Genomic DNA, 19640 nt, shown 5'->3' on the forward strand with positions numbered 1-19640 from the left:
TTTTCATTTTGATATATAACTCTAAATAAGATAAAGCAACATAGTTCGATTAAAAAAAAAAAAAAAAACCTCAAACTAAGTAATTCGAGAAGTTTGGGAATACCAAATATCATTGACTATGTGGAGCATGGGTGAAGGGGATGAGGGAGGGAGGAGAAAAGTCCTGTGAAGAAAAATTTATGGAACATATCATAATTCGCTTGATTGTTAGTAGCTCGGTTGTGTGCAAGAAAAATATAGGAAGAAATTGGGAACTTAAGCAAGACAATTACGCCACTCCATTTTGCAATTGTCAGAGCGATAAGTGAGGAGAGCGGAGAAATTGAACATTGAGATTAACATAGGATAAAGATCCCTCAAAATTCATGATCTTTGGTCAGATTTGTCCTAATGCTAATTGACCTCATTTTAAACAAGGTGCGCACTAGCCGACAAAACCCGTTAGTGAAGTTGGTGACGTGTCAAACCATAGTTTATTCAAGCCTCTCCTTTCATACCGCCAAATAATCTTTCAGAATTCAACGACCACCTCTACCTTCCTCACCCCTTCTTCATCGATCCTCTCTTCTCTCTATCACAATCACAATCACAATCACAATCAGATCTCTCTAATCTCTCTCTCAAAGCTTCCTTTATTTTCCGATGATGAATACTATTCTCAATATCAGAGCCTCTCTCTCGCCGGACCCGAAGCTCTTGTTCAGCTACACCACCAACTCCAATGTCGACCGCTTCGCCTTCAACTTCAAGCCTCACCTCCCGATACGCCGTCGTTTCCCTCATCGCCGTCATCTCCGGCAGCAGTCTAACCCTAATTTCACTCTCTCCAGCTGCCTGCAGGCCGCCGCGGCCCCAAATCATATCGCCACGGCGGCGGCGCCGATTCAGGAGGAGGCGTCGGTGCTGCTCGACGTCTCCGGGATGATGTGCGGCGGCTGCGTGTCGCGAGTCAAGTCGGTGCTGTCTGCGGACGACCGAGTCCACTCCGTGGCGGTCAACATGTTGACCGAGACGGCGGCGATTAAGCTGAGGCCGGAGGTTGAAGGTGGAGCGCAGGCCGTGGCGGAGAGCTTGGCCGGAAGGTTGACGGAGTGCGGATTTGCGGCGAGGAGGAGGGCTTCCGGGGTGGGAGTGACGGAGAGTGTGAGGAAGTGGAAGGAGATGGCGAAGAAGAAGGAGGAGATGCTGGTGAAGAGTAGGAACCGAGTCATTTTGGCTTGGACTCTGGTGGCCTTGTGCTGTGGATCACACGCTTCCCACATTTTGCATTCTCTGGGAATTCACATTGCTCATGGTAATGATTCCAAACCAGTAATGCTGTAGAGTTTCATTTCTTATCTTTGGTGTTTTGAGCACGATTCTCTTTCTGTGTTAACAAAACAACTAAATTTAAGTCTGCATTTGTTTTGTGTTCATTGGTTTAGGATCGTATATGGATGTGCTCCATAATTCGTATGTGAAGGGTGGTTTGGCCATGGCAGCTTTGTTGGGACCCGGACGAGGTTGGTTTCGCTTCGTTCACTTTATTCAAAGTTCTTTGATCACAATCTTCTAAGCAGTGATGCTCTCTGTGAAATTACAAGTTTTATGCACCTGCCGAGCCTGACATTGTGAAATCAATTCATTGTAGACTTGCTTTTTGATGGTTTGAGGGCTTTCAAAAAAGGATCACCCAATATGAATTCTCTCGTGGGATTTGGATCCCTGGCTGCTTTTACAATTAGTGCGGTTGGTCTCTCTCTTCTTAAAACTAGCTTTCATTTTTCTTTTTTCAGTCCAATGCAAGATGGTACCAATTGGTTTTTATTTTAGATTTTGTTTAACTTTAAGCTTTTTACTCTTGTAGGTCTCTCTTCTTAACCCTGAACTTCAATGGGATGCAGCCTTCTTTGATGAGCCGGTGACTGATTTTGCTTTCAATCTCTGCATTGTTTTTCCTTTACAACTTTTTCAAACCTTGGTTGATCAGGAGAAAAACTCATGTAAAGCTCCTGTGTTTTAGTATGCAGGTCATGCTTCTTGGTTTTGTGCTCCTAGGACGTTCTCTTGAAGAAAGGGCAAGGATCAGGGCATCTAGTGATATGAACGAACTCTTGGTAAGTTAGAATGTAACTCATGTCTATAATTCAAATATATAAACTCAACATAATATATCATATATGGGATGCATAACCAACACATGTTTGATTGGAATATGCTTGGCAGTCACTGATAAACACTCAATCAAGACTTATAATTGCATCCTCAGAAAATGATTCCTCCAGTGACACTGTACTTGGCTCCGATGCAATTTGCATTGAGGTCCCAACTGATGATGTTCGTGTGGGAGATTCTGTTTTGGTATTGCCAGGAGAAACTATACCCGTGGATGTAAGCATTTTAATCACTGCTCAATCAGATTGACATGGCCCATTAAGATTTGAGCAAAAACTAGAAAGTTTCTGCTGAAATGGTGTGAATCCTTGGATGTCTTAATTAGTTTGCTGTTGTCTTTGTTTTAGACCAAAGGCTCGTATTGGTGGCTTAGATATATAACTGTTATACTTTTATTTTTTGATGAATGTTTGCTGAATATAAACTGCTTCCACAGGGAAGAGTTCTGGCTGGAAGAAGTGTTGTGGATGAGTCCATGCTCACAGGAGAATCGCTTCCTGTATTTAAGGAAAAAGAACTTACCGTCTCAGCTGGAACAATAAATTGGGTATGATTGTTAAACTGGAGAGTGATATGTTGTCACATGTAGCACTTATTTTTGGTAGTTTCTCAAGTTTGAGAGCTTTCTCAGTCATGTATTACATTTAATGTTGGACAGAGTTCCCATATTATCATGATCAACAGGGAATATAGTGATGAGATTAAGAGCTCCAGCTATTACTTCCTTCATATAGTTACCTTCAGTAGATATATATATATATATATATATATATATATATATTTTTTTTTTTTTCTTTACTTAAAAAAAGAAAAGAAAAGAAGACTTTATTATGAAAAGAAGAAGACAATTTCATTTGATATATAGTTTTTGCATAGTTAAAACAGAAGGGAATTGTTTATATATTTCAGGATGGTCCTCTGAGAATTGAAGCAACTTCAACTGGCTCCAATTCAATGATTTCCAAGATTGTTCGCATGGTTAGTGAACTACTTTTACTCATGACACAGACAATTGTTTTGAGCAACCTTGCGTTTGTGCAGAAACACTAATTCATTAAGGATATTTATGTACTTGTTCAAGGAATATCTCTTTCTTTTGTTTATTTTCCATGGGAAGGGGGTTGCAATGCAGGGAAGTTTTCTGTTTGATATCTTAATCAGTCAGCACCTTTTACTCATTAGACAGTGCATGCATTTCATATTTGTCAGGTTGAGGATGCTCAAGGCCATGAAGCACCAATTCAAAGGCTTGCTGATTCAATAGCTGGACCTTTTGTATACACTATAATGACTCTCTCAGCTACAACATTTGCTTTTTGGTAGGTGGTGATTTTTCTTTCACATAATACATGTTTATAAAAATGTCATTATAGACTGAAATGAACCTGAAGTTTTAGATAGTTGTAATTGGTTATAAATCTAATCAACTTAAAGGGCAATGTGTGATTTCTTTTTACTTAAGAAAATGCTTTGTGGTTCTTTTCAACTAGGCATGCTTATGCTTTGAATTCATTTCAGGTACTACATTGGAACTCATATTTTTCCTGATGTTTTGCTCAATGATATTGCTGGGCCAGATGGAGATTCATTGCTGTTGAGCTTGAAACTAGCTGTGGATGTCTTGGTGAGTATGGTGAACAAATGAATATAAAGATACCCCCAATCATTATTAATCTGTGACTGATTGACTGTATTTAGGGGAACTGGTTTATGATAGTTAAACATTATTCGCAAGAGTTTTAATTTAGGGATGAAGTATTTTTATGTAATGATGTAAATACCAGAAATAGTTCTTCATTATAAGGCATACATGTCAAACTATTACAAAAGGAAAAGTATAATAAAATTAGATCTCGTATTGAAATCTCATATAAGGCATACATGTCAAAACATGAAGTATTTGTGTTTTATTGCAGGTAGTTTCTTGCCCTTGTGCACTGGGTCTTGCAACACCCACAGCAATCCTAGTTGGCACTTCTCTTGGTACACCATCTACCATCTTCATTTATATTCACTTTGATTTTGTATATCTGTGAGAAACTCGTGCTGGGTATTGGATAAATAATTGTCATACTTCTGTCAACCTTACTTAATATTGTTAATTTGGTGTTTGAGAGGTTCAATCATATATTCAAGCATGCTTAATATTCTTGCTAGTTATAACACTAAGGTATTTCTGGAGAGTTCTAATATTACTTTTGTTACACTGAAAAATGAGCAGGAGCAAGGCAAGGACTCCTTGTGAGAGGAGCAGATGTATTGGAACGCTTGGCCAGTATAGATCATATTGCTTTAGACAAGGTAGATTTGCATTTACACAATCATGCTCACTCATACACATTGTACTGGCTCTGAAGAGATGAATCATCTTACTCTTGCTCATATGTGAAGTTATCTCTGCAATCTCACTCTAAGCTTCAACCTTCAGACAGGAACCCTCACTGAAGGAAAACCTGCTGTTTCTAGCATTGCTTCTTTCAAGTATAAAGACTCGGAAATTCTTCAAATAGCTGCTGCTGTAGAGAGTACAGCATCACATCCAATTGCTGATGCTATCTTAAACAAAGCCAAATCATTGGAGTTGAGTATCCCAGTCACAAAAAGGCAATTAACCGAACCGGGTTTTGGAACATTAGCAGAAGTAGATGGCCTTTTAGTTGCAGTGGGTTCTTTGGAATGGGTTCATGAGCGTTTCCAGAGAAGAACAGATCGATCTGACATTTCAAAACTAGAGCATGCTGTGCACCAATCATCAGAAGGCATAACACCCTCAAATTATTCAAAAACAATTGTATATGTTGGACGTGAAGGGGAAGGTATCATCGGTGCTATTGCAATATCCGACAGCCTGCGGGAAGATGCTGAGTTTACTGTAACTAGGTAATATCTCTATCACATTTGAAGCATTGAGGTGCAAAGTGCATGACAATGATTTATCTGTATTATTATTTGTATTTCTGGTGAACTTTACCATGGCAACCATAGCAATGCTCTTGTCATTTTGTTTCCATTCAATGTTTTGTGTTCATGGAACCATAAAAAAGATTGTTATGGTGGTTTTGTGATGGCGTTTTTCATGTGTGGCTGTGGTTTCATTCATACAATAGGCAGTTGATGATTTGAAAAGTTGAAATTACCAAGGATTATCTGGTCTGTAGATTTCTGATATAAACACGTCTTAGTTTTACACCTTTGTTGGAGCCTAAATCTGCATTCTTTGGACCTCTATACACGATCCTTATCAAGTTATCAAGATTTTTTTTCTGCATGGTGTGCTGACTTGTTTTTGCTTTGACTGGAAGACTCCAGCAGAAGGGTATCAGAACTGTCCTGTTTTCTGGGGACAGGGAAGAGGCAGTTGCAACTATAGCAAAATCAGTTGGAATAGAAAAGGAATTTATCAAGTCATCATTGACTCCACAGGGAAAATCTGGAGCCATTTCTAGTCTTAAAGCTGCAGGGCATCATGTTGCAATGGTAACCATCTCCAATTTGTTCTGTAAATTTTGCTTTTTCATATGTTTTTAGCTATGCCAAAGCAGTTGTAACATTGAAATCCAAGTGTGGTGGCTGCCTCACTCCACTATATCCATTTTATACTCTACATTTCAGCAATGGGATTAACTGGTGGTTTTGGTAAATAGCCAATAGTTTAAACCATATGACCATGGATGCAATCAAATAGCTCTTTTAGAGCTCCTCTTTGCATCAAGGTGGTTGTTCATTAATTCATTCTCATGACATGATCATATAAATCGTAAGTTTTGCTATACCTCTTCTGTGACAATTGTTTTTTTTCGCAGGTTGGTGATGGCATAAATGATGCACCTTCTTTGGCTCTTGCCGACGTTGGGATTGCTCTTCAGATTGAGGGACAAGAAAATGCTGCTTCAAATGCTGCGTCGATTATACTACTTGGAAACAAATTATCACAAGTATGTCATTTCTACAGTCCTCATAAACAATACTAATCATGAGAGCTTCTCCATGTTTGTATACTCAAGGAACCTCTTTCTGGCAGGTTGTAGATGCACTGGAACTTGCACAGGCAACAATGGGAAAAGTGTATCAAAATTTATCTTGGGCTGTTGCGTACAACGTAATTGCCATCCCCATTGCTGCTGGAGTACTGCTTCCTCAATACGATTTTGCCATGACACCCTCACTTTCTGGTGAGTAAAATCATTTCCTCTTTCCTTTTTCGTATTTGCTAGGAATGGTTGGAATTGGAATACAACGGATATTCAGTTTCTGCAAGATGCTAGGAATTCCATGTCTAGAATGATTAACTCTTTGATTAACCCAGTATTCGGTTGGACAGGTGGGATGATGGCCTTGAGCTCGATATTTGTAGTAACCAACTCTTTGCTTCTACAGCTTCATAAGTCTGAAAGTGCTAGGAAGAATTAGCTCCGGTAATGCTTACATACCCATCTAATCAAGACTTCGAGTTATATAATTCGGTTAAATTCATTTTCTGTCAACAATTATTGGAACAAGGAAGTTATTGCTTCCTCATGTAATTAGTCTATATTTCACAAATAATAATAACTTACTGTACCAAATCACCGAATGTGTTTTCATATATCTTTGCTTTTCTGCATGGAGCTTATGATGGAGGTAGACCAGAACTGATATAATTGATCTGGACGTCCTTGTTACTCGCAGGACAAACGTCCCACCACCAGCCGACACTCATTTAATTTCTTACTTAATAGTAGAGCCCCAGACCAGACTGCAAGGTGTGTGAAACTCTTTGAACCAAAAACTACAGCAAAGAAATAAATTACTATGAAGGTTTTTGCTGACTATATACCTTATGATGTGATTTCTATGGTATGATACCCCATGAGAAATAGAAGACAAACAAGCCTCACCATGTTCGCATGCTGGATCGATACCCCATAAGAAATAGAACACAAATCGTTAGGTTAAACCTTTGATGTATAAGTGCCCAAGTTCTGTGGCTTCTTTGAGGATATTTCTTTGTTGCTTTCTCTATTTGGCTCTTTGCCATGCTGTTTTCGTCATATGAGTTTGGCTTTCATGTTCCACCACTCGATGTTTTGTTTAATCATTTTGCTTTCTTTCAATAAAATTTACTTTTGCCTCTCTATTTGAAACGCTAGGGTTTCAAGCCTATTGGCGGTGTCAATTTGAAATCGTTAAGCCTGGTGGTTTAGAAGACGGTGACTTCACGTGTCTTCGTCTATGGCCGAGTGCGGAGTCATGCTTGGTGGTCAACAGGGTTCATTTCTTTGCTTACCAGTGGTGTTCCAGGTCGGATCTGGTTCGGGTTATTCATCTTGTTTTTCATTGTAGTCTAGAGCTTTGCTAAAATAGGGTGCTTTTGCCGCCCTCAATAGTTAACGAGTTTGGTGGGTCTTAACTCTTTAAGGAGTTAGTGGAGGTTCCTCATTTCCTCCCAAGCTTATTTACTTGTCGAAGTGCCTCTATGAGATTTCGCAACACTAATAACTATTTTCGTGCCACAATTGCTCCTTAGGCGAATTAGGTTGGTAATACGATTTTCTTCCTTCGACTTTCTCGGGGAAAAATGATTCTATGATATGATTGATATCCATCTTCTCTGATATAAGACTGAGAATCTGAGAAATGGTTCAGCAGCAGGAGGCCAAGTCTGGTATTGAGAACAATGGAGAATGATATGTATGGCCCCCTTGCAAACATTATTGTACACATTTAATGGGCATGTGAGAGAGAACTATTGCAGACGAGGGGATTTCATGCTATAACGCTTTGCATGTGATTGGGGGCCCAACATCCTCCTCCCTTTTCTGGGTTATAGACCTGGGAGCAGTGTTAATTTCTGTGTTTCTTTTCAGCCATGATTCCATGTACATGCACATCTTCTTCGGCTAATTTCTAGTTTACGGGGTAGAAAATGTTACTTAATACTTCATTTCTCACTAGGATTTTCCTTGAATAACCCCGATTGACTTAGTTTCCATATTACTATACACAATAATGCTTTCCGATCAAGTTTATTTTTATTTTTAATCGAGTCTCAAACTAATTCCACTCGACTAGAACGTGATATTTTTGTTGGCTATTCCTAGATCGTTTGCTTGAGGCACCACAATGATCATTTCCGAGCATTCGCCTAAAATGACTTTGTTTGGAACAAACTTTCTAGTCTCATTCTTTGAGTGGTCAACTATTAGTAGTGTCATATCAAATTAAAATATTGCCTTAAATTTAATAAATTATGTTCCTCTACATGATTGACGACCTCATTAGGTATGAGATTTATCTCAAATTTGCTAGGTTAGAGGAGTACATTTTATACATTATATACGTTGTTTTGTACCTATTTTCCTGCTGCACGTATTTTTTTTTTTTTCCAACATATTTCCTTGTATTGAACTGGACAACTTATGAGACCTAAAAAAAAAAACTGGACAACTTCAAAGTTTCTTTGAAACAAAAACAAAAGGAGGTAACAATTTAACCTAATTCAATAAACTTAGGGACAGGACGTAAAATTTGTAGGAGAAGGTTGACAATCCACGTGGCAACCCCTGAATGGTGATGTAATTATAATTTTCTTGGTGATGGATATGTTGCTATAAGAGGAGCATACCGTAACACGGGAAACATTCGCGGATTAACGGTAAAGCTGAAAGTTGGTTATTTCCCAAATCACTTTCTAATTTACCGAAACAAAAAAAAACAATTAATAAAATACAAACAAAGGCGTTAATGGACAGAAGCAGTGAGAAGGACGTGTGAGAGGGAGAGGCGCCAGCCTCCGACAGCGACGTTAACGGAGTCCGTCAATGGCTGTCGTCAGCTCCGTCAGTCTTTCGGGCCCCCCATACCCCGGAATCAACGTGCTGTGTCAGACGGAGACGACATGCATATATGACCTTCCCGAGGTGAAAAAAAGTTAAAATTTCTTCTTGCTTTGGTTCGAGTAAAATTCACAGTAGTACGATGGGACTTGTGGGCCCCCACTCGTTTCTGATTCCTCTGCATGCATGTCTCTCTCTCTCTCTCTCGCACCTCGCGCTTCTGTTTTACTTTTACCCAAAAGTTTTTACCCCTCTTCTGTGGATAGGAGGATTCAGTGCAGCGAAGTGCACTTGAACCGACATAAATGGACGGTTAGATTATATTAAATACACTATTAGGTTATTAATAAAAATATTAATTATAAATATCAAGGGTTGAGATCATCTTATAAGTGTTGGGTTATTTACACCGTCGGTGTATAGAATAATTTCCACTCTTCTGCGTTTTCTTTGGAGTATTCGATTTTGATTTATTAAAGAAAGTTGTGTTTAGGGATTTTATCGAAATTTTGGGTTTTGATTGAAACATCAACAAATGTCGATAAATATGTTGGTTGGTAAGTTGACTGAGTGAGGTATACGTGATGCTTCTTATGACCTAATTGTTCTACACTTATTTTGATGTAGGTTGTTATATGGGTCGTGAGTGAGAACTGAGAACTATCTTTTAATTATTGTTATGATTAAATTATAAATATTTCTATAACTCAAAGAAAAAAAAAAAAATTGAATTTTGGCCCTACATTACTTTACACGTCTTCTTGTACTTCAAATTACTGTGTCTGCATGGCGAGTACGACCGTATGAGTATGACTTTCTTCTGTTTATACGGTGAAGTTGATGATTTGGTTTTTGACAATGAAGTTTGTATGAATGTGGTCCTAAATCTGCGAGAAGTCCCCAAAAATGGAGGTTGAAGGGCACTTGTTTAGTGTAGGATTAGTCAATTGCTAATACTATTTTCGATGTATTGGATTAGATGGAGAACATTACAAAAGCCATCATAGTTTTAACTCTTTCCTAACCACCAAAATTAGTTTTAGGAATCTAGGGTATAGGGCATTCAATTATTTCTAATCATACATATATACCAGCTGAAGGAAAATTTGAAGATGCAATGGATTATTTTGCTTTGATCGTTCAGGAATAACACTTTTTAGCACTATGCCATCTAATAGGGAACCTCATCTTATAATAAAATCAAGTAATGTCAACTTTAACAAAATGGTGAGCAGATTCAGCTTATATCCTATGTCATTCATTTTTCACATAATCGGACGCATATTTCATTCTGTTCTAATAAGATAAGGAAAACGAGTGTTTTTTTCATGGGGAATTTGATTCTACACCCAAATTCACACACACCTTTTAGATTAAACTCATCTTTAGGATTGTTTTAATATACACCAAAACCTATTAATTAGGTTTATCTATAAAAAAAAAATCTATTAAATAGGATAAATATTAAAACCCATTGTTGTTAAGAATTACTAAAGCTGCCACCATCCCCAAACTTTCTACAAATGCAAGTCTAGAAACGGTTGCGCAAAGACATCGCCCATAATTAATCAACTCTTGATTCCAGCAATTAAAATCAATACCTAGGTTGGAGGTTATGTAATCTCCACATTCAAAACCTTAATTTAAATCAATGCATGGGTTGTAGCTCATGTAATCTCCACATTCAAAAGTTGGAATTATAGATGCCTAAGTCATTAGCTGAATGATTTAGGTACAAATTATGAACTCCCTGAATGATAGGTATCTACATCATTTGCTTATGTTAAAACTCATATGATGTCTAACATCTGAATGATAGACAAAATTATGCAATTTTACCTGAGTTATTTCCTGATTGATAGGTACCTAAATCATTTGCTAATGTACATATTGATAGGTACAAATTGTGAACTCCTAAATGAACGTCCAACCATCGCGGTCTCCAGCAGCACGACCCCATCGCGGTCTCCACCCCACACCAGCCAACGACGGGAAGCTCTGCATCGAAAACCAAAATGAACGTCCGAGCAGCACACCATTAGTAAGCCATCGATCCATCCAAACAGCCTCCGATCCACGCCACCAAGCCATCGAACCCGACACGCCGACCACTGAATGCCACCAATCACCACTTCAACCCGGCACAGCCCCGATCCAATCCCACACCCTCGACGCAGCCACTGCTTTCAGCCAAAAGAGAAGAAATAGTACCCCTCCAGAACCCAGCCTCCGAGCCTGAGAAACGATCACTGAACAAAACATCCATCCGGCTGCACACATCGTGCACAGGCTAGGCCAGAGGCCATTGCCAGCGCCGAGGCGCAGCCGGACAGGCTCAACCATATAAAACGGAGATATAGAGCGAGAGCTTCTCTAGGGTTTTTTTTATCAGAATGGTTTCGTTTTGAGATATAGATGAGTCTCCACATCTTTTCTAGCTTCAATTAGGTTACAAACACCATCAAATCACTTAAGAGAAATTCTTAAGTAGAACAAATGTACCAGTTACATGGTACGCCCGCCCAATTATATTTCTTTATTTTTTAATTGTATTATGAAACTATCTATATTTAATTCAAATAAAATATCCAAAATATATCCTACATAGACACTAATCGACTAAACGTACTGCCACGTGATACGCATGCTCTACCTAAAAATCTATTATCACGTAATCATGGATTCAGAGTCATTGCCAAACAGGATAACAAACCATTGCCAAACAGGATTACAAACCATTACGTACAAAATAATTGGAGGACCATATTACAAAATCAACATTTCAAAAGATAAAATTATAAATAAACAAAGCATATGAAAACTGAAGCCTTGTCCCACATAAATTGGCTCTGGCAAAGATAAATGAAAAGGAAAGCGACCGCTTATATCACAATGGACATTTAGACAGAGGGGAAAGGGAAATCCAAATACTGAAAAAATATATAACAAGATAGAAAGTCCATAGAGCTGAGCTGAGCTGAGCAGTAGTAATGTTTTGCAGGTTTTCATTGCAGAGCTCTGGCATGTGGCCTTTTAACTTTATCCACCCAAATAATTTCTCATGTCTAGCACTCTAAAGCCTAGCTCTAGCTCTTACCACTCTCTGTGTGTGTGTGTGTGAGACAGTGTGCCTCTCTCTCTCTAGTTGTTAACAGTTGTATTAGAGAGCCCAATGTGGCAGAGCGATGTGATTGAACAAGCCCAGGCTTTAACTTAGAGAGGAGCTCGAATAAATATCAGTTACACCCAGTTAAGGCTTTCAATAAACAAAGACAAAGGAAGGAGCTTTTTCAAAAACCGAACATGGGTTCTCACACTCTTGAGACCGTTTCAGTGTAAGAAGAGAGAAACAGGGCATCTTTGTCTTTTGGGGGTGTACTTCTTTCTCTGTGTTTCAGACTAGTGGAAGAAGAAGAAGAAGAAGAAGAAGAAGAAGGAGTTTTTAATTTGTGAAATGGGGTTTTAATAGGAGGGAAGTTATGGCATTTCGGTTTGACTTGTTGCTGCTTCTGGGTTTGCTCGTTGGTGTGAGCTTTGGTAATGTGGATTCAGATGAAGGTGAGTTTCAGAATCTCTGGTGGTTTTTGCTCTGCTCTTGGTATCCAGAAAACTTGAGGGTGTATAAATCTTCAACCTTTAGCCAAACTAACTTGAGTGACTATAAGAACCTGGCTTCTATTTCTATAGAACAAAAAATTTCTGTGATTTAATGGGGTTGTGTTCTGTTTTTGGTTCCCAGAAAACCCGAGGGAGTGTAAAGTTTCAACCTTTAGCTTAACTAACTTGAGTGACTTGGTAGAGGTCTTCTATTTCATTAGAACATGGAATTTCTGTAGTTTAATGGGTTTTTAGTTTTGTTTAATGGGGTTTTATAGCTTTTGATTTGTGAGCCTGAAATGAAATTTTGATTATAATATGAAGGAGCAACACTGCTGGAGATAAAGAAGTCGTTTAGGGATGTGGACAATGTTCTATACGACTGGAGAGACTCACCGTCTTTAGACTATTGTGTTTGGAGAGGCGTCACATGTGACAATGTCACCTTCAATGTCATAGCCCTGTAAGCCGCTTTTCGTTTCTTATTTGGGGTTGACTTAAATTATTATGATTATTATAATTTTTCGAGACAATTTGATTCTTTTTGTTTCATTTTGGATTTGCTGTTTTGTGTTTGTTGTGTGCAGCAATCTATCAGGTCTAAATCTTGATGGAGAAATCTCACCTGCAATAGGAAATCTCAAGGGCCTCCAGTCCATGTAAACACATTCTTTACCACAATTTCATGGTTTTTCATTTCTGGGTTTATTAAGGTTCTAGCTTTAACAGATGTGGCGGGTATTTAAGTAAAAGATTGATATTTGTTGTGTCTTATTTGATCAGTGATTTGAGAGGGAACCGACTTTCAGGCCAGATCCCAGATGAGATTGGTGACTGTTCGTCTCTGAGATACCTGTAATTTCTCTAACTGGATTAAGATTTGCTTAAGCTTATAATGATTTGTAGATACAGAAATGTAAGTAATCAATGACTGTGTGATCAGGGACCTGTCCTTCAATGAGATATATGGAGACATCCCATTTTCAATATCCAAGTTGAAGCAACTGGAAAGCATGTAAGTTCTGGAAGATGCTTAATTTTATAGATAAAAGAACTCGTGTATATTTTATAATAGCCTGACTTTCTAATTGGACTTCCAGAATGTTGAAAAATAATCAGTTGATTGGACCACTCCCTTCAACACTGTCCCAGATTCCGAACCTGAAGATGTTGTAAGTTCTTTTTCTCATCTCCATTCAGAATTTTAAACTTAATAAACATAATAAATTAATTAAGTTTATTTACCATTGATCAAATTTCTGTTGATATGGTTACTTGTTCTAGAGACCTAGCCCAGAATAATCTCAGTGGGGAAATACCAAGGCTTATTTACTGGAATGAAGTTCTACAATATCTGTGAGTAAACTGATAGTTCGCGATTCCAAATCTTACTCTTCATGTTAATGTTATTTCATCTTTGACTTTAATTTCATTTCCTATTCATTGTAGTGGTTTGCGAGGAAACAATTTAGTTGGGAAACTTTCTCCAGATATGTGCCAGTTAACTGGGTTATGGTATTTGTAAGTGGACTTTTAACCTCTTCAATCATGTCTCGAACAATTTTACATTCTCCAACCAGTGTAACAATCTTCTCTACTATGCTCCAGTGATGTGCGAAACAACAGTTTGACCGGTAGTATTCCTCAAAATATAGGGAACTGCACTGCCTTCCAAGTCTTGTACGTATTTCATCCAACTTGTGAGGTGAAATATATAGTAATGCCTTGCTAGGATAATTGACATATGTCTTGCATATTTTTAATGGCAGGGACCTGTCCTATAACCAGCTAACTGGAGAGATTCCTTTCAACATTGGGTTCCTGCAAGTAGCCACCTTGTATGTACTTTCAATTCCTTTGACATTGTCGTCATCTTGTTTTGTCATCATAAATATTAGGTTATTGATTTGTTAAATATTATCTTCTTTTTTTATTGCAAGATCATTGCAGGGTAATCAACTTTCTGGGCCTATCCCTTCCGTTATTGGCCTGATGCAGGCACTCGCTGTATTGTAAGTCTTTTAATTGTATCTTTCTGAAGTTCATACTCTTTCGATGTTTCATCTCTTCTGTGTCTTATATTCCTTGGCTCCAATCCAGAGATTTGAGTGGCAACATGCTAAGTGGACCGATTCCTCCTATTCTGGGGAATTTGACTTATACAGAGAAATTGTAAGTATTACAGTATAGGAAACATAAACTTTGTTACAAATAGTTATAAACTATATGAGTGCATGGCTTTGTAATACTACGATCATAGACATACATCTAATTTGCAACAGATCCTCGGAAAGCGACTATAATTTGTATTATGTATGGAGAGTATAAGTTATTTAAAGGTATATGTAATTTATACATGTATCAGAGACCTACATCAAGCATCCAACATCATCATTTTACTTCTGAATTGGCTTGCCTGGCCAGACCAGATTAGTTGTTTTTTAGTGCTTAGGCTTCGGTCCTCATTAAAACTGAAAAGAAATGATGATAGGAAACTTGACAAAATTTCTAAACAATGCAATGTGCTTTTGTATGCAATATACAGACTGAATATCTTGATTGTATAGGTACTTGCATGCCAACAAGCTTACAGGATCAATTCCCCCAGAGCTCGGACAAATGGCACAGCTTCATTATTTGTATGAGACTTTCCCACTTTCTTTTACTTTTTCAAAATCAATTTTTCCCTCGTATGTTTTGACGACTACATATGCATCTAAATTCGAAGTTGGAACATCTTTGTTTTGATTTATTCATGTGATGTGGATATAGTGCCACTTGTTGTACACCATTAAATTTTTTTCTGATTTTCAGTACCTCTCTAAGTTTTGCTTCTGTGTTTGCAGGGTGTTGAATGATAACCATCTTACTGGCCAAATTCCACCTGAACTTGGGAAGCTTACCAACTTGTTTGACCTGTAGGTTTTCTTGCCATGATTTTTTAAATTCAGAATGGTGTTGCGTGTTTGAAGTTTTAAGTTGCTTAATTAATATTCTCGCAGAAATGTTGCTAACAACAATCTTCAAGGGCCCATCCCTGATAATATTAGCTCATGTACAAATCTCAACACCCTGTAAGCATATAACCTCAACTATTACATTGTTTTATAAACCTAGTTCAAGGTGGTTATGCCTAATTGATGTATGTATCAGCAATGTGCATGGGAACAAATTGAATGGAACCATCCCGCCTGCTCTCCAGAGGCTGGAGAGTATGACTTATCTGTAAGTTTCACCAATCTCTTTGTGAAAATTGGTTTAAGGTTGAAATATTATACGTTGTTTTCTACCATCTTTTATGTTCGTCATGGACATGTTATTGGCCAGATAGTGGGCAGCAAGGTTTCTGTCATTAACAAAAATAATTCTTTTTCTCTCAGAAATCTGTCCTCCAACAATCTTCGTGGCTCAATACCAATTGAGCTATCTCGGATTGGCAATTTGGATACTTTGTAAGTATAAATCATTCTAGTTTATTCCTCTTCTGTTGCTTTCTCTAAGTATATGTTTTCATGTTTTTGCACAGGGATCTTTCTAATAACAAGTTTACTGGATCCATACCTTCTTCGCTTGGTGATTTGGAACATCTTCTTAAGCTGTGAGTTCAACTGCTTCATTTTTTACATCCATGGTTTTTGTTGTTTTTCTGTTCTCCTGACACCTGCTTTACTGTGCTAGGAATTTGAGTAGAAATCATATGACAGGATTTATTCCAGCAGAGTTTGGTAATCTAAGGAGTGTTGTGGACATGTAAGTGCTTGTTATAGTTCTTTTTAATGAATTAAATGGATACTATTTTCTTCTGTCTTTTGTGCGTGTGTGTGTTATTTCTTTTCCTAATCGTAGACATGTTTTGCAGAGATCTTTCAAATAATCGGCTCACAGGAATGATTCCTCAGGAGCTCAGTCAGCTGCAGAATTTGTTCTCACTGTAAGTGCCCATGTCTGTTGTCATAAGTTTAGGATGTTTAAGTACTGAAACTTGATGTTTTCAGTTTTGATATTGTTATCATTTGTGAAAATTTTTACAGGAGGCTAGAGCACAACAATATATCAGGGGAAGTGGTGTCTTTGATCAATTGCCTCAGTCTTGCAGTGCTGTGAGTTAATTTTTATAGTATATTCTGATTTCATATTTTATGTAGCGCAGTCTGATGTAAGATTGCCCATATATTATTCAATTTCACTAATATGAAATTGAATCCTTGCAGAAATGTGTCTTATAACAACCTGGCGGGAGATATTCCCACATCCAATAACTTCTCAAGGTTTTCATCCGACAGGTTAGAGAATCTGATGTATTTCCTAAGCTTCTAAAAGATTTAGCTGCACATTGATGGTTCAGCTTACTTCATTGATGTCCACAAGATGTTATCACAACTCCTTTTTCATGCTTTTTTTTTTTTGCTAATGAAACCTTTTGTTTGCAGCTTTGTTGGAAATCCTGATCTTTGTGGCTATTGGCTCAATTCTCCGTGTCATGAGTCCCGTCCAACAGAGAGAGGTAAATATAATTATCAATGAAGCCAGTTATTTGCCATCATCTTTTGCTTATCCTGCGAGTATCAAATGCAACCAATATGGTGGCCATAATTTGACAAGGCAGACTACATATATTTTATCTTGGAGAGTTATCATTTGTCATCCCGTCAATTTCTTCTCTGCAGTTGCATTATCTAAAGCAGCTATCCTGGGAATTGCTCTTGGTGCCCTTGTGATTCTTCTCATGATCCTTATTGCCGCCTGCCGCCCTTACCATCCAACTCCTTTTCCTGACGGTACACTTGACAAACCAGGTACTCTTTTTTATAATTGTTCTGCAACTTCTTGATGCTTAAATTAGACGCCGGGTAATTTCTGACAGTATCGTTGAACATTCAAGTTCAGTTTAAGAATATATTTTAGTAAGTTGACTAGACTTAAAATGAAACGCACCCAATTGATGTGACATTTTGAGAGGAAAACTAAGTTGGCTAAATGACAACAAGGGCGATTAGACTAATTACTATGTCTATTAGAATTTCCTGGTAATCAAGTAATAGTAAAGAAGCCATATGGTGTGTCTGACTAAATTATTTTTACTAGCTTACATTATTGTTTATAGCTGTTTTTGTTCATTGCCTTCTTAAGTTTAGCTTTAGTGGAAAATGACTGGCTAATCATTTTCATATTGTGTACTAGCAGTTAATTACTCAACACCAAAGCTAGTGATTCTTAACATGAATATGGCACTTCATGTGTATGAGGATATCATGAGGATGACTGAAAACTTGAGTGAGAAGTATATAATTGGTTATGGCGCATCAAGCACGGTATACAAATGTGTTCTTAAGAATTGTAAGCCAGTGGCGATCAAGAGACTCTACTCTCATTATCCACAGTGCTTGAAGGAATTTGAGACAGAACTTGGAACAGTTGGCAGCATCAAGCATCGAAATCTAGTCAGCCTCCAAGGATACTCCTTGTCTTCTTCTGGAAACCTTCTCTTTTATGATTACATGGAAAATGGCAGTCTCTGGGATCTCCTTCATGGTAAGTCAATATGTTCCTAATATTGCGATTATTTTAATTATTAGTCATGCAACTCTTTCTATGTGTCGTCTTACTAGTTGGGTTATTAGAGTCAGGACATCTACGATCTTATGTTTAAGGAGTATCCTTCAGGAACATAATTCATATAATAGCAGAATGCTGTTAGCAGTACAAGGTGATTTACTTGTATTTATTTTGCTAGGCCCAACTACCAAGAAGAAGAAGCTTGACTGGGAAACTCGTATCCAGATAGCACTCGGAGCAGCCCAAGGGCTTGCCTATCTCCATCATGATTGTAGTCCACGTATCATACACAGGGATGTGAAGTCGTCTAACATTCTGTTGGACAAGGATTTCGAGGCTCATTTAACTGATTTTGGTATTGCCAAGAGCTTATGCACGTCAAAGACCCATACATCTACTTGCGTAATGGGCACCATTGGCTACATAGACCCTGAGTATGCTCGAACTTCCCGCCTCACTGAGAAGTCGGACGTTTATAGTTATGGAATTGTCCTGCTGGAGTTGCTAACAGGAAGGAAGGCTGTAGACAATGAAGGCAATCTCCATCAATTGGTAAGTCTCCATTTGTTCCTTTTCAATGTTTACAATGCTAAACAAATGTTGAATCACCCAGTTCCTCACATAGTGCTTCACATTTGTCTCTCAGATCTTATCAAAGACAGCGAACAATGCTGTGATGGAAACTGTTGATCCAGAGATCATGGCCACATGCGTGGACCTTGGAGCTGTGAAGAAGGTTTTTCAGCTTGCACTCCTATGCACAAAGAGGCAGCCAACAGACCGGCCAACTATGCATGAAATAACACGAGTTTTGGGTAGTCTTGTGCCATCACCTACACTGCCGAAACAAGCAACCCTCAATCCTCCATCCACTACACTCTCATCTGTGAAAGCGCCGTGCTACATGGATGAGTATGCAAACCTCAAAACCCCACACATGCTCAATTGCCCATCTATGAGTACCTCAGACGCCCAGCTCTTTCTCAAGTTTGGAGAGGTAATTTCTCAGAACAGTGAGTGAAGAATCATTGGGAAGAATAGTAATGCTATTGATTATTTGACTTTTCAATATGGTAAGTAGTGGTAGAGCTGAAGGTTCAATTTATTGCAAATGTGTACAAAAGATCTGGGTTCATCAGTTATTAATGTAGGCGGAAAGAAGTAAAAAGATGGACAAGTTTTACTAATAGATTTATTTCTAAAATGCTTTAACTAGTTCGCTCTGGCATTATAATTTTTAATACTCCGGAGCACTATATGACATGACACCCGCATGGTTTATCACTTACGTGGTGCGGGTTAAACCATGCAGTAACTTTCTTTTGTATTGTTGGGTTGGGTACACAGTCCTGGTGGGGTTACAGTCTACAGAGTCAGGGTTCAGGCTGGAGAGTGCATTATTTGCATGACCAGCAATAATGCACTGTGAAGAAGCAATAATGCACTGTGGAGCCTTTCATGGCTGGACCATTTCTGTGTCAGTCTGAAGGGGAGAGATTGAGATTGCTTTTCTCCATC

General features: G+C 38.2%; 2 protein-coding genes across 6 annotated transcripts; both read left to right on the plus strand.

The window, feature by feature from the left end:
• Positions 1 to 502: 502 nt before the first annotated feature.
• Positions 503 to 7985, plus strand: LOC112170336 (copper-transporting ATPase PAA2, chloroplastic). 4 transcript variants are annotated; one of them, XR_005801505.1, is made up of 19 exons: positions 503 to 1294; positions 1425 to 1502; positions 1631 to 1728; positions 1847 to 1900; positions 2010 to 2096; positions 2206 to 2370; positions 2591 to 2701; positions 3064 to 3132; positions 3364 to 3473; positions 3673 to 3778; positions 4071 to 4137; positions 4376 to 4455; positions 4583 to 5034; positions 5457 to 5631; positions 5958 to 6089; positions 6176 to 6326; positions 6476 to 6569; positions 6823 to 6896; positions 7284 to 7985. XR_005801505.1 is itself a non-coding variant. In XM_040508194.1 (18 exons), exons 1-17 carry the CDS (start codon positions 643 to 645, stop codon positions 6562 to 6564), a joined length of 2676 nt encoding a protein of 891 aa, XP_040364128.1. In that variant the 5' UTR covers positions 503 to 642; the 3' UTR covers positions 6565 to 6569; positions 7284 to 7985. The 4 variants fall into 4 exon arrangements, 3 of the variants coding, with proteins under 3 accessions (XP_040364128.1, XP_040364127.1, XP_024163363.1); XM_040508194.1 differs by lacking the exon at positions 6823 to 6896; XM_040508193.1 differs by lacking the exon at positions 7284 to 7985 and having other exon boundaries at positions 6763 to 6965.
• A 3919-nt stretch (positions 7986 to 11904) lies between these two features.
• Positions 11905 to 19334, plus strand: LOC112170335 (LRR receptor-like serine/threonine-protein kinase ERECTA). Of its 2 annotated transcripts, none has more exons than XM_040508192.1 (27): positions 11905 to 12527; positions 12891 to 13029; positions 13154 to 13225; positions 13350 to 13421; positions 13510 to 13581; positions 13667 to 13738; positions 13851 to 13922; positions 14016 to 14087; positions 14175 to 14246; positions 14336 to 14404; positions 14507 to 14578; positions 14667 to 14738; positions 15134 to 15205; positions 15413 to 15484; positions 15569 to 15640; positions 15720 to 15791; positions 15947 to 16018; positions 16093 to 16164; positions 16245 to 16316; positions 16426 to 16497; positions 16598 to 16666; positions 16778 to 16849; positions 16997 to 17070; positions 17234 to 17362; positions 17748 to 18098; positions 18301 to 18674; positions 18769 to 19334. In XM_040508192.1, exons 1-27 carry the CDS (start codon positions 12449 to 12451, stop codon positions 19141 to 19143), a joined length of 2955 nt encoding a protein of 984 aa, XP_040364126.1. In that variant the 5' UTR covers positions 11905 to 12448; the 3' UTR covers positions 19144 to 19334. The 2 variants fall into 2 exon arrangements, with proteins under 2 accessions (XP_040364126.1, XP_024163358.1); XM_024307590.2 differs by having other exon boundaries at positions 11906 to 12527; positions 17751 to 18098.
• The last annotated feature ends 306 nt before the right edge of the window (positions 19335 to 19640 follow it).

This window comes from Rosa chinensis, chromosome 6 (genome assembly GCF_002994745.2).
Source record: "Rosa chinensis cultivar Old Blush chromosome 6, RchiOBHm-V2, whole genome shotgun sequence".
NCBI classification, from domain to species: domain Eukaryota; kingdom Viridiplantae; phylum Streptophyta; class Magnoliopsida; order Rosales; family Rosaceae; genus Rosa; species Rosa chinensis.